The 14017-nt window shown below is 37.8% G+C and overlaps 1 protein-coding gene across 1 annotated transcript in view; it reads right to left on the bottom strand.

Annotated features, from left to right (window-relative positions):
• Nucleotides 1–13320, bottom strand: part of LOC121441120 — a 165307-nt gene extending 151987 nt beyond the window's left edge. Inside the window, exon 1 of the mRNA XM_041642255.1 lies at nt 13197–13320. Within this exon, the coding sequence (XP_041498189.1) occupies nt 13197–13320 (124 nt within the window). The remainder of the gene's footprint in view (nt 1–13196) is intronic.
• Nucleotides 13321–14017: the final 697 nt, after the last annotated feature.

The following is a 14017-nucleotide window of genomic DNA, read 5'->3' as shown; positions in this document are numbered from 1 at the left end:
AGAAAGAGGTAGGGGGCATGGTGAGGGTGCAGTAGTAGACGGGTAGGAATGGGAAATGTCAGTGAGAATGAGTTGAGGTAACTAAAATTGGAGCAATGGTGAGAAGAAAGGTAGTATGAGAAAGGACAGGCGATGTGGCAAAGGAGTGTGATGGAGTAGATATACTATGAAGGAAGGGTGTTGGGGAACATGATATGAACAGAGTGTGGTAGAGAGAGTGGGGGAAGCAAGTTATGATCAGGGAAGACAGTGTTGAAAAGAGGGAGTAGATAGAGGGTGTCAAGGGTCTGGATGTGTTAATTCTTGGAGAAAATAGGGAAATGGGAGATGAGAATTGATAAGTACCTGGGATTTGTAGCACGTATGTGGATTAAGGGATGGAATAAAGTAGGGCAAGGTATAAGAGTGTGGGGAGTTTTAGGGTGGGTGGGGTCATGGTGGCATATGGCCTAGAGATCAAGCTACTGCAAAGTAATCCAGATCCTTAAAGGTGGAGACAGAGTCTCACACTGCAGCAGAGAAAGGCCTAAAGTGGCAACAAAGCATTGAGATGTCCTGCATCCTGAGAATACAAGTATGTGCTCATTTGAAGCCTACAGAAAAATTTCTGGATATCAGAAACCAGAGTCAGTCTCAAAACAGTAACAACAAAGAAATTGAAACACAAAAAGTCCTTTAAAATTGTAAATTATTTAATGCTTTGGTACATTTAAATAAGATTACATCTTGAAATTCAAGAGATATTAGATTCTATATCAGTAAACATTTTATCAATGCAGATATAGGTGCCCATTCATAATAAATAAGTGAAATATGTTAATTTATCACTACATTCTAAAGTATGATTAATAAATCAAAGAGAGAAATTGGGGTTCTGCCTGAAGATCCAAAAAAAAACAAAGCAGCCAGCCATTGACTCTTAGGTCAACCTCAGTCCAAAATTGCTATCGTGCCTCCAGGAATCTCAGAACGAGTGAATGAGACTCTGTCTGTGAGGCGTTTCCTTCTGTTTTACACTCCTCTCTAGGGCTGGAGTTAAAGTCATGCACCACTGGGATTGAAGGCATGCACCACCCAGTTTCTATGACAAACAAGTTTGGCTAATGGGCTTAAGGGTGTGTGTTAACACTGCCTGGTCTTAGGATGTTGAACATTTCCTTATGTATCTTTCAGTCATTTTAGATTCCTCTGTTGAGAGTTCTCTGATTAGGTCTGTACTCCATTTTTATTGGATTATTTGTTCTTTTGAGGACCAATTTCTTGAGTTCTTTGTATATTTTAAAAAATCAGACCTCTATCTGATGTGGGATTATTGAAATTTTTTCCTATTCTGTATGCTGTCATTTCATTTTGTTGACCGTGTCCTTTGCTTTACAGAAGAATTTCAGTTTTAAGAGGTCCCATTTATTAATTGTTTCTCTCAGCGTCTGTGCTTCTGGGGTTATATTTAGTCACCAGAGAAATGCAAATCAAAACAACTCTGAGATTCCATCTTACGTATGTAAGAATGTCCAAAATCAAAAACACTGATGACAACTTATGCTGGAGAGGTTGTAGGGTAAACGGAACACTCCTGCATTGCTGATGGGATCACAAGCTGGTACAGCCCCTTTGGATGTCAGTGTGGCAATTTTTCAGAAAATTAGGAAACAACCTTTTTCAAGACCCAGTAATACCACTTTTTGTTATATATCCAAAGGATGTTCAATTGTGCCACAAGGACATGTGCTCAACTATGTTCTAGCAGCATTGTTTGTCATAGCCAGAACCTGGAAACAACCTAAATGCCCCTCGCCCAAAGAATGGATAAAGAAAATGTGGTACATTTATACAATGGAATACAACGCAGCAGAATAAAATAACAACATCTTAATTTTTTCAGGAAAATAGATGGAGTTAGAAAACATTGTAACATGAGGGCCAACTTCATTCACATGTGGGCCATGTGGTCCTGCCTATTGGAGTTTCTGTCCTGCCCAGTTCCCACACCCAGTAACCCACAAAGAAAATCACACAGAGGTCTACATTAATTATAAACTGATTGGCCCATTAGCTCAGGCTTCTCATTATTTCTTATCACTTATATTAACCCATTATTCTTATCTATGTTAGCCACATGGGTCGGTACCTTTCTCAGTGAATCAGGTCACAACTTGCTTCTTCCGTGGTCTGGGCAGGACTCCTGAGAGAGCTTCCTGCTTCCCAGAATTCTCCTATTCTCCTTGCCCTGCCTCTACTTTCTGTCTGGTTCTCCAACCTATACATCCTGCCTGGATAATGGTCAATCCGCATTTATTTAAAACATAATTGACAGAATATAGAATTGTCCTACACCAAAACATCATTTTGACTGAGGTAACCCAGAAAGAAAATTATCACATGTACTCACTCATAAGTGGGTATTAAACATAAAGCAAAGAACACCAACCCACAATTCACAATCCCAGAGAACCTAGACAACAATGAAGACCCTAAGAGAGATATACAGAGACCTATTCTACATGGAATGTAGAAAAAGACAAGATCTCCTGAGTAAATTGGGAGCATGGGGTCCTTGGGAGAGGATTGAAGGGGAAGAGAGAGATAGAGAGGGGAGCAGAGAAAAATGTAGAGCTCAATAAAAAAATAATAATAAAGAAAATAAAATAAAAGTTAAATGCCACTACAATATTATAAAGAAAATGAACATTTAATGCCTATAACATTTACTAGTATTTTCATCTAAAGTTTTGTGTTTGTGTCTGAATGAATGTTTAGGACATATATCTGGCCCACAGAGGCCAGAAGGAGGCTGCTGAACTCCAGTACAGTTAGAAGCAGGTGTGAGCATTCTGATCTGAGTGCTAAGAATGAAACTCCTTTACTCCCAAAGAGCATCAAAAGCACTTGATCATTCCACTATCTCTCTATTTTCCAAGTACCTAAGCTAATGGCTGCATAGATATAGAACTGCAGAGAATTCCTGTAGACCAAAAAGGAAATAATTTTTTTATAAAACCTTGAGACAGTAGAAGCAGTTGAAGATGGTAAGAATATTTCTCAGTCAAGTAACTAGTATTACCAGTACAATCTGCAATATCTAGCAATGCTGTGTGCTGAAAAATTGTCAAAAGTATTTGAAGAGATCACAGATGCAAGTGTGGCCCAAACTTCATAGTGTATATTATAAATCAGAAACATTTAGGAGACCTACAAAAGCACAACTTGCATAGGTACGGTAGGCCAAACTTGAAATACCAGATAGGAAGATCAGAATCTGAAGCCACACTAGCCTACAACAGCATCAACGTAAGTTTGAAAAAGTCAAGGGCTATAATTTTTTATTTTGTAGTCATATTAATTAATGGAAGACACCAAGGAAGTAAAAAGCTACCATTGCCAGAGTTGGGTGACGGGGGAGCTATGGAGTGTGGAGTATCAGGACGTAAGTAATCTGATCAGGGAATAGGAAAAAGGAGTCTCTAATTACTGGGGAGGGAGTGGAATAAATATAAAAAAAGGAAGGTAAATAGTAGTAAGGATTTTTGGAAAATATATGAGAAATCCCTATTAACTATCTACACAAAAACAATACACTCAACTCTCTCTCTCTCTTTCTCTCTCTCTCTCTCTCTCTCTCTCTCTCTCTCTCTCTCATGAATTTAAACTTTTATGGTACCATAAGGACATGTAAGCTTCCAATGGAGGGATGCAACCAACAGTCTTATCCTTGTATGATACCTCTAAAACATGCCAACCATCAAGGCATGGTAAACTTAAGGTACAGTTTAAGTACTCATACCTTGACAGTAACCAACAGCTTGCCAATTGAATTAAATACCTCATCAACAAGAGAGAAATTATGACTGCTACTGAAAACCCAGCCAGCTACCCAGGTCCAATGCAGCCATGGGTTGTGAAGAAGAAACCACAACTACTTTATTATCTAACCAAAGTAATCTATACTTTTCCCAATTGTTTATTTTTCCCCCAGATAACTGTAGTCCTCAGATCTCATGCAGAAAAATCCTTGTAACAGATGTTGACTCTTACAAAAAAAAAAACACAACCAAAGAAAATGTATAGTTTTGAATCTGACCTTGCTAGGCTAATGTCAACTTGACTCAAGGTAGAGTTATCTGAAAAGGAAGGAACTCAGTTGGAAAAAAAATGCATACAGAAGACCCAGCTATAAGGCATTTTCTTAATTGGTGATTGATGTGAGAGGACCAAGCCCACCCCTGGGCCAGTGGTGATCCTGGGTTCTATACGAAAGTAGACTGAGTAAGCCATTGAAAGCAAGCCTGTAAGAAGCACCCATCCAAATGCTGTGGCATCAACTCCTGCCTCCAGGTGCCTGCCACGTTTGAGTTCCTATCCTGACTTCTTTCAATGATGAACAGCAATATGGAAGTGTCAGCTAAGTAAACACTTTCCTCCCCAACTTGCTTTCGCTTATGGTGTTTTGTGGCAGCAATAGAAACCTTGGCTAAGCCAGGATCCCTGTCCCAATGGATACATCAACAAACCTACTCTCACATCTAAATTTTAAGGAAAATTATGGAAGGTATGAAAGACTTTAAGAGCCAGAGAAATGGAGAGTTCACTGTGAGATTTTATCTCCTTGTAATGTAAGAAGCTAAACCCATAAGGTCTCACCAAGCTGACTGCCTTAAATGAGACCTGAACAAAGAAGTCACCATGTATGTGTATGTGTGTGTGACACACAGAGATATACATGTATGTATATATTCACACAGACATACACCCGTGTTCAAACAACTATTCATGAGAAAAAAAGGATTATATTTTTGAAAAGAGCAAGGAGAGGTATATGGGAGTTTTTGTAGGGAAAAAAAAGGAACTGGAAAATCATGTGATTATTTTTATAATGTCATAAATTAAAACAAATGACTTGGAAGAAATAGCAGTCCAAAATAAATTTTAAAAGTAAAGTTACAAGTGAATCTGGTATTATGATTTATATGTACAATCTCAGCACTCAGAAATGTTAGGCAGGTAGCCTGCCCTTTGAAGCCAGTGTGGGCTACCCATTTTGTCTCAGATGAGTCTTAGCTACATAGTCAGATGTCTACAAAAAAGAAAAGAAAAATAAAAGAGTAAATCCATCAATGTTTAAATATATATGTAAAAGGAAAGAAAATCTATGCTCTCAAATTAGAAATATACCATGAGACTAAAGGAAAAAGATATCAAATTTACTGTGTAAAAATATAAATGATTTTAATGGTAACGTTTCTTTAATTCTCTTTAAAAATGGTTCATTGAGTCTCTGTTTGGCAAACAACATTATAACATACAATGTTATAACTCTCATAACATGTGAAAAGTAAAGGGAAAATTTTTCTGTTTTTAGACACTCTATTAGGACTTCTGGAGAGATATCTCTGTAGATAAAGTGCATATTGGGCAAGCTTTAGGGCCTGAACAGGATCCCCAGAAAACCTTTAATGGCCCTATGTGAGGGCCAGTGAGATTGCTCAGTGGTTAAAGGCACTTGGTGCCATACTTGATGACTTAGAGTGGATCCTTGGAACCAACATCATGAATGGAGAGTACAAACAAACAAGTTGTTCTTTGATCTCCCATGTTCACTGTGGCAGGTCACATAATCCCTGAACAAATTAAATAAATAGTCCGTTTTAAAAATCTTTGAGCCATAAGAGTGTATACTTATAACCCTAGTGTCAAGGATGGAAAAAAGATAGGGGAATCCCTGGGACTCACTGGCAAGACAACCTGACCTAATGGGTAAAACTCAGTCCCCAAAAGAGATTTGTTTCAAAGAAATATGTTGTTAGGTCCTATGTAACTAAACTAGATGTTGCCCTCTAGGTTTTACATATACAAACATGTACAAGAATGCCTATGTGTATAAGTGCTACTGTGTACACATAAATATGCTCACCCCCATGTACAGACAGAACTGTACACAAATGGCACTAGGAAAAAAGCAAAAAAAAAATTCTTGGGTTCACAGTATTGAATTGCTAGATTAAATTAAATTGGTATGCAATATTTTCTTACATTCAGAGGTTTTCTCAAGTGTCTCCATGTGACCTGTCACAAGTCCTCACTGGATCCTTATTTGTGGTCTAGGAACAGCACACAATGAATTTCATAAAGAGAAACAAAACAAAAACAAAGAACCATGTAACCTTGCCTGGATTGGAGGCTCACAATAATTAATCCTGGCACTAGAGGGCAGCAAAGGTAGACTAGAAAACTGAAGGCCAGTTTGTGCTGTACAGTGAGACCTTGTCTGAAAACACGAGAACAGTCCAAGGCTTGTATTTGTAAAGCTTTGTTCAGAAGTGCGGAGGGCAAATTAGGGCAACTGTCTTAGTCAGGATTTCTATTGCTTCAGTGAAACATTATGACCAAATTATCTCTGGGAGGAATATGTTTATTTGGTGCACTTCCATAGCACTGGATGAAGCTAGGGCATGAACTCAAGCAGAGTAGGAACCTGGAGGCAGGAGCTGCTGCATAGGCCATTGAGGGGTGCTGCTTACTAGCTTGCTCATTATGGCTTGCTCAGCCTGCTTTCTTATAGAAATGAGGACCACCAGCCCAGAGATGGTACTAGATACAATGGTCTGGGCCCTCCCAACCAAAAAAAGCCCAGGACCTGATTGATGATTTAATGCAGAATTTTATCATAACTTCCAAGAAGACCTGATACCTATACTCCTTAATGTGTTTCACATAACAGAAACAGAAGAGTCATTGCCAAACTCTTTTTACAAAGCTACAGTCACCCTGGTTCCAAAACCACACAAAGACCCAACCAAGAAAGAGAATTACAGACCAATCTCACTCATGAACATCGATGCAAAAACTCTCAATAAAATTCTGGCAAACAGAATCAAAGAACACGTTAAAAATATCCATTATGATCAAGTAGGCTTCATCCCAGAGATGCAGGGCTGGTTCAACATATGAAAATCTATCAATGTAATCCATCATATAAATAAACTGAAAGAAAAAAAAAACATGTGATCATTTCATTGGATGCAGAAAAAGCATTTGAAAAAATTCTACACCCCTTTATGATAAAGGTTTTGGAGAGGTTAGGGATACAAGGATCATAACTAAATATAATGAAAGCAATATACAGCAAGACAACAGCTAATATCAAATTAAATGGAGAGAAACTCAAATCCATTCCACTAAATTAAGGAACAAGACGATGCTGTCCACTCTCACTATATCTCTTCAACATAGTTCTTCAAGTTCTAGTAATAGCAATAATACACGATCAGATCAAGGGGATTCAAATCTAAAAGGAAAAAGTCAAACTTTCATTATTTGCAGACGATATGATAGTGTACATTAGTGACCCCCAAACGTCTACCAAAGAACTCCGACAACTGATAAATAACTTCAGTGAAGTGGCAGGCTACATGATCAACTCAAAAAAATCAATAGCATTCCTATACACAAAGGATAGAGAAGCAGAGAGGAAAACTAGAGAAGCTTCACCTTTTACAATAGTCACAAATAGCATAAAGTATCTTGGGGTAACTCTAACCAAGGCAGTGAAAGATCTATTTGACAAGAACTTTAAGGCATTGAAGAAAGAAATTGAAGAGGACACCAGAAAATGGAAAGACCTCCCATGCTCTTGGATGGGTAGGATCAACATAATAAAAATGGCAATTCTACTGAAGACAATCTATAAATTCAATGCAATCCCCATCATAATCCCAACAAAATTATTCACAGAGCTTGAGAGAACAATAATCAACTTTATATGGAAAAACAAAAAACCCAGGATCGCCAAAACAATCCTATATAATAAAAGAACTTCTGGAGGCATTACCATCCCTGACTTCAAAATCTTTTTATAGAGCTAGAGTACTGAAAACAGCTTGGTACTGGCATAAAAACAGAGAAGTCGACCAATGGAATCAAATAGAAGACCCGGATATTAACTCACAAATTTATGAACACCTGATTTTTGACAAAGGAGCTAAAAGTATACAATGGAAGAAAGAAAGCATCTTCAACAAATGGTGCTGGCAGAACTGGTTGTCAACATGTAGAAGAATGAAAATAGATCCATATCTATCACCATGCACAAAACTCAAGTCCACATGGATTAAAGATCTCAATATCAATCTGAACACACTGAGCCTGATAGAAGAGAAAGTGGGAAATAGTCTACAACATATGGGCACAGGAGACCACTTCCTACGTATAACCCCTGTTGCACAGACATTAAGGGCAACATTGAATAAATGGGACCTTCTAAAACTGAGAAGCTTCTGTACAGCCAAGGACACTGTCATTAAGACAAAAAGGCAACCTACTGATTGGGAGAAGATCTACACCAACCCCGCAACAGACAAAGGTCTGACCTCCAAAATAAATAAAAAACTCAAGACACTAGACTTTAAAATGCTAATTAGCAAATTAAAAATGGGGTACTGATCTGAAGAGAGAATTCTCAACTGAAGAAGTTTAAATGGCCAAAAGACACTTAAGGTCATGCTCAACTTCCTGAGCAATCAGGGAAATGCAAATCAAAACAACTTTAAGATACTATCTTACACCTGTCAGAATGGCTAAAATCAAAAACACCAATTATAGCCTTTGCTGGAGAGGATGTGGAGTAAGGGGTGCACTCATTCATTGTTGGTGGGAAGGCAAACTTGTGCAACCACTTTGGAAATCAGTGTGGCAGTTTCTAAAGAAAATTCGGGATCAACCTACCCCAGGATCCAGCAATACCACTCCTGGAAATATACCGAAGAGATGCTCTATCATGCTACAAAAGTATTTGTTCAACTATGTTCATAACAGCATTATTTGTAATAGCCAGAGCCTGGAAACAACCTAGATGCCCCTCAATGGAAGAATGGATAAACAAAGTGTGGAATATATACGCATTAGAGTACTAGTCAGTGGTAAAAAAAAATGACAACTTGAATTTTGCATGCAAATGGATGGAAATAGAGAACACTAGCATGAGTGAGGTAATCCAGACCCAAAAAGATGACAATGATATGTACTCACTCATTAGTGGATTCTAGACATAAATAAAGTATATTTAGCCTATAATTCATGATCCTAGAGAAGCTAAATAGGAAGGTGTACCCCCCCCCAAAAAAAACACATCTAGTTATCCTCCTAGATATTGGAAGTATACAAGATTTCCAGGCAAAAATTGAGAGCTTGGGGGTGGAACGGGGGTAACTGGAGAAGGGAAGAGAAAAGTGAGAAGGGGAGGATGGGGAGAGCATGGGGGAATGGGACAGTTGGGATGGAGGAGGAGTGGATATGGGAGCAGGGAAGTATATATCTTAATTAAGGGAGCCATTTGAGGGTTGACTGGACCCTAGAGGGGTTCCCAGGTGTCCAAGGAGATGTCCCCAGCTTGTTCCTTGAGCAGCTGAGGAGAGGAAGCCTGAACTGACCCTATACTATAGCCACTCTGATTAATATCTTGCATATCACCATAGAACTTTCATCTGGTGACGGATGGAGATAGAGACAGAGACCCATATTGGAGCACTGAACTGAGCTCCCAAGGTCCAAATGAGGAGCAGAAGGAGAGAGAACATGAGCAAGGAAGTCAGGTACCCGAGGGGTGTGCCCATCCACTGTGACGGTGGGGCCAATATAATGGGAACTTACTAAGGCCAGGTGGAATGGGACTGATGTAGCATGTGATCAAACCGGACTCTCCGAATGTGGCTGATCTGCATCCTTGAAACAGCCTGCTCTAAAGTTTCTATCACCTGACCTGGAGCCATTCTTGAACTAGCCTATTCAAAATTTTAACAGCTGCAATGAGTCATCAGCTTGGGTCTACCTTTTATTATATTAGCTTATATTATATTATATATAAAAGTTAGTAGCAAGACTGATGGTGTGGCTCAGCAGTTAGAGCCTTCTTGGCAATTCTGAGAGCACGGATTCCGCCCCCAGCTCTAGATAACAAAGGCTATTATAACCACTCCTGCCTTGCGATTTCAGTGCCTTTACTCCTTTATTTTCTACCATGGATCTGGTCTCAAAGGGATACCCCTGAATCAAACATCCATACGGAAAATAAATTAAGGAAATATTTTACAAAAGATCGTTTTAAATGGGCTTTTTTGTCTGTGATTCTGATGGTGTGACCTCATATGTTTTTGCTGATCCTGAAGACAATGCCATGCCCAAGGTCTAAAGATAGTAAATACTCTTTGGATTAGTGCCTTTCCCATGTAAAAACACAGAAGCCAAATCGCCCTCCATATCCACCCTCTTCATGAGTATTTCCCTAGCCCTAGTCTCCCCAGGGCCAGTTACCAGGTAAGTCTGGACTCACCCACTGAATTCATTTAAATTAACCAGTCTTTAACCTGCTCACCTAGGCGAACACCCTTCCTACCCACACAAATCACAACAAGCAGACTTTTCTATTAAAACTTAATAACAATGTGGCCAAATTCTTTCTGAGAACCTATGAACAATAAACTGTGTTCTCAGGAATCCCTATAAGCACATAGGTTAATAGAAATAGGTTAATTAAGGCTCTCTGAAGTAGCTTAAAAAACACGTCCAAGCGATTGACTGAGCATATACAATTAATAAGAAGTACCTGTGTGGTTATTTGGGAAAAGTCCAACTTCAATACGCAAACATAGCTGCTTGTTGTAACTTTCTAAAGCATTATGTAATGTCCAGATTCTATAGGCATTCAACCTGTAGGAGCAAGAAGGTTGTGGCTTTTGCCCTAATCAAATGCTAAACAATACGCAGTTCTTTAAATGATGTAGGGAACTAATAAGGAAATGTAAAGACTGAGAGACTAATGTAAAGTTGTACAGACTGGGATATAGCTTACACAGGAGATTCAGTTTTCAGCATAGTCACCCTTAATAGGATTAAATATTTAATGATATACAAATATATTATCAGTAACTATAAAAAAGTGAACAAAATAACTAACAGACCAACTTCATTAAGATACATGCATTAAAATATTTATCAGTAATTTTACTTGGTGATTTATAACTTCAGCTACTCTAGAGATAAAGGCAGCAGGGTAGAAAGTTCAAAGCTAGCTTGGAATGCTTACACAGACCTTAACTCAAAACATTTTGTTCAAATTCAAAAGTGCTAGAGATGTAGTTCAAAATTACCTCACTCCAGTAATGAACAAAAAGACACACAATTAAGTAAATAGAGAGAATTATAGATTCCTAATAAAGGGCAACTATGTTTTTAATACCAGCACTTTGAAGGGAGGCAAAGGTAGATGGATCTCTTGAGTTCTAGGCCAGCCTGGTGTACATAGCCAATTCTGGGACAGAAAACACTACCAAAGGAACCCTGTCTCAAAAAAAAAAGAAAAATAGTCATTATTATTATCACTATTCTTTTCTTGTGATGTTGGGAGCTAAACCCAAGGCTCAACACAGGCAGCAATTTCTGCTTGGAAAGAAGTGTGATGAACTCAATTATTATCACAATCATGAAATGATTTTTCCAAACAGTTTTGCTTGTATGCACAAAACACACACTTTGTGAGACCGATGTCAGGCTCTGTTTCACATATGAAAATAATTTATGTCTTTACAGATGAGATGCGTGAATTTATCTAAAATAATATGTGAATTTGCCAAAAAGTAAGAATGAGGGTCTCTTTTCCCCCTCTAACCGACAAGACAATTTTTCTCTCAAAGTGTTCAGGGTGACAAAAAAAATAAGACAGGTTATTGAATTCTGCTCCAACTTCTGTGCACTTACATTTTCTTTGAACCACCTGGCTCTATCATCTTTTTTTCTATCATCTTTTTCTCTAACATTTCTTCCTCTAACATCTCTTCTTCTATCATCTCTTGCTCTATCATCTCTTTCTCTATCATATCTTCCTTTATCATCTCTTCCTCTATCATCTCTTTATCTATTATCACTTTCTCTATCATGTTTTTATCATCTCTTCATCTTTCATTTCTTTGTCTATCATCTCTTCCTTCAACATCTCTTCCTTTATCATCATCTCTTTCTCTATCATCTTTCTCTATCTCTTCTTACTCTATAATCTATTCCTCTATCATCATTTTCGTTAATATCTCTTCCTTTATCATCTCTCTGTTTTTCTTTCTCTATCATCTCTTTCTCTAACATCTCTTTATTATTTCTTTCAAGATCATCCCTATCCTCAATAATTTCTTTCTCTAGTCTATCATCTCTTTCTCTATAACCACTCGATCACCTCTTCCCTCTAGTATCTTTCTGTCATCTCTTTCTCTATCATCTCTTCCTCTATTAATTTTCTATCATATTTCTCTATCATTTCTTTCTCTATCATCTCTCTATCATCTCTTCCTCTAAAATCTTTCTGTCATCTCTTTCTCTATTATCTCTTTTCGTATAATCTCTTTCACTAACACCTCTCTATCATCTTTCTCTTTCATCTTTTTATCTACCAACTCTTTCTCTATTACCTCTTTCTGTTTCATCTCTTTTTCTATCATCTCTTTCTTTATCACTTCTTTCTCTATCATCTCTACCTCTATCATATCTTTCTCTATCATCTCTTTCTTTGTCACCTCTTCATCATCTCTCTTTCACCTCTTTTTCTATGATCTCTTTCTCTATCATCTCTATCCTCCATAATTTCTTACTCTAGTCTATCATCTCTTTCTCTATCCTCTCTTCTGCCATTATCTTTCTGTCAACTCTTTCTCTATCATCTCTTTCTCTTTTGTCATTTCTGCTATTATCTTTCTGTTATCTCTTACTCTATCACCTTTTTCTCTATCATCACTTTTGCTATTATCTGTCAACTTTATCTCTATTATCTCATTCTTTATCATCTCTTCATCATCTCTCTTTCATCTCTTTCTTTATGATCTCTATCTCTATCATCTCTATCCTCCATAATTTCTTACTCTATTCTATCACCTCTTTCTCTATCAACTCTTCCTTTATTATCTCTCTGTTATCCCTTTTTCTATCATCTACTCCTGGATCATTTCTTCCTTTATCAACTCTTTCTCTATAATGTCTTTTTCTATCACCTCTCTATCATCTCTTTCTCTATCATCTTTTTCTCTATCATCTATTTCTCTATCATCCCTTTCTCTATCATCTCTTCCTCTATAATCTCTCTCTCATCTCTTCCTCTATCATCTCTTTTTCTATCATCGCTTCCTCTGTTATTTCTACCTCTATCATCTCTTTCTCGTTCATACCTTCTTCTATCATCTCTTCTACTATTATCTCTTCCTTAATAATCATTTCTTTCTCTATTATCTCTTTCTTCAACACCTCTTCCTTTATCATCAACTCTTTCACTGTCATCTCTTTCTCTATCATGTCTTCCTCTATTATCTTTGTCTATCAGCTCTTCCTTTATTATCTCTCTGTCATCTCTTTCTCTACCATCTCTTTCTCTATAAGCTCTTCCTCTATCATATCTTTTTATATCATCTCTTTCTTCATTATCTCTTCACCATCTGTCTTTCATCTCTTTCTCTATGACCTCTTTCTCTATTATCTCTATCCTCCATAATAACTTACTCTAGCCGGTGGTGGAGGCACAGGACTTTAATACCAGCACTTGGGAGGCAGAGGCAGGCAGATCTCTGTGACAAGGATGGAAAAAAAGATAGGGGAATCCCTGGGACTCACTGGCAAGACAACCTGACCTAATGGGAAAAACTCAGTATCCAAAAGAGATTTGTTTCAAAGAAACATGTTGTTAGGTCCTATGTAACTAAACTCAAGGTTGCCCTCTAGGTTTTACATGCACAAACATGTACAAGAATGCCTACATGTATAAATGTTACTGTGTACACATAAATATGCTCACCCCCCTGTACAGACAGAACTGTACACAAATTGCATTAGGAAAAAAGCAAAAAAAAAAAATTCTCGGGTTCATAGTATTGAATTGCTAGATTAAATTAAATTGGTATGCAATCATTTTCTTACAGTCAGAGGTTTTCTCAAGTGTCTCCGTGTGGCCTGTCACAAGTCCTCACTGGATCCTTATTTGTGGTCCAGGATCAGC

The sequence above is a fragment of the Microtus oregoni genome, unplaced genomic scaffold (assembly GCF_018167655.1).
Source record: "Microtus oregoni isolate MIOR12 unplaced genomic scaffold, Mior012 000073F_ref0000255, whole genome shotgun sequence".
Taxonomy (NCBI): domain Eukaryota; kingdom Metazoa; phylum Chordata; class Mammalia; order Rodentia; family Cricetidae; genus Microtus; species Microtus oregoni.
This window is presented reverse-complemented; position numbering and strand designations above follow the sequence as displayed.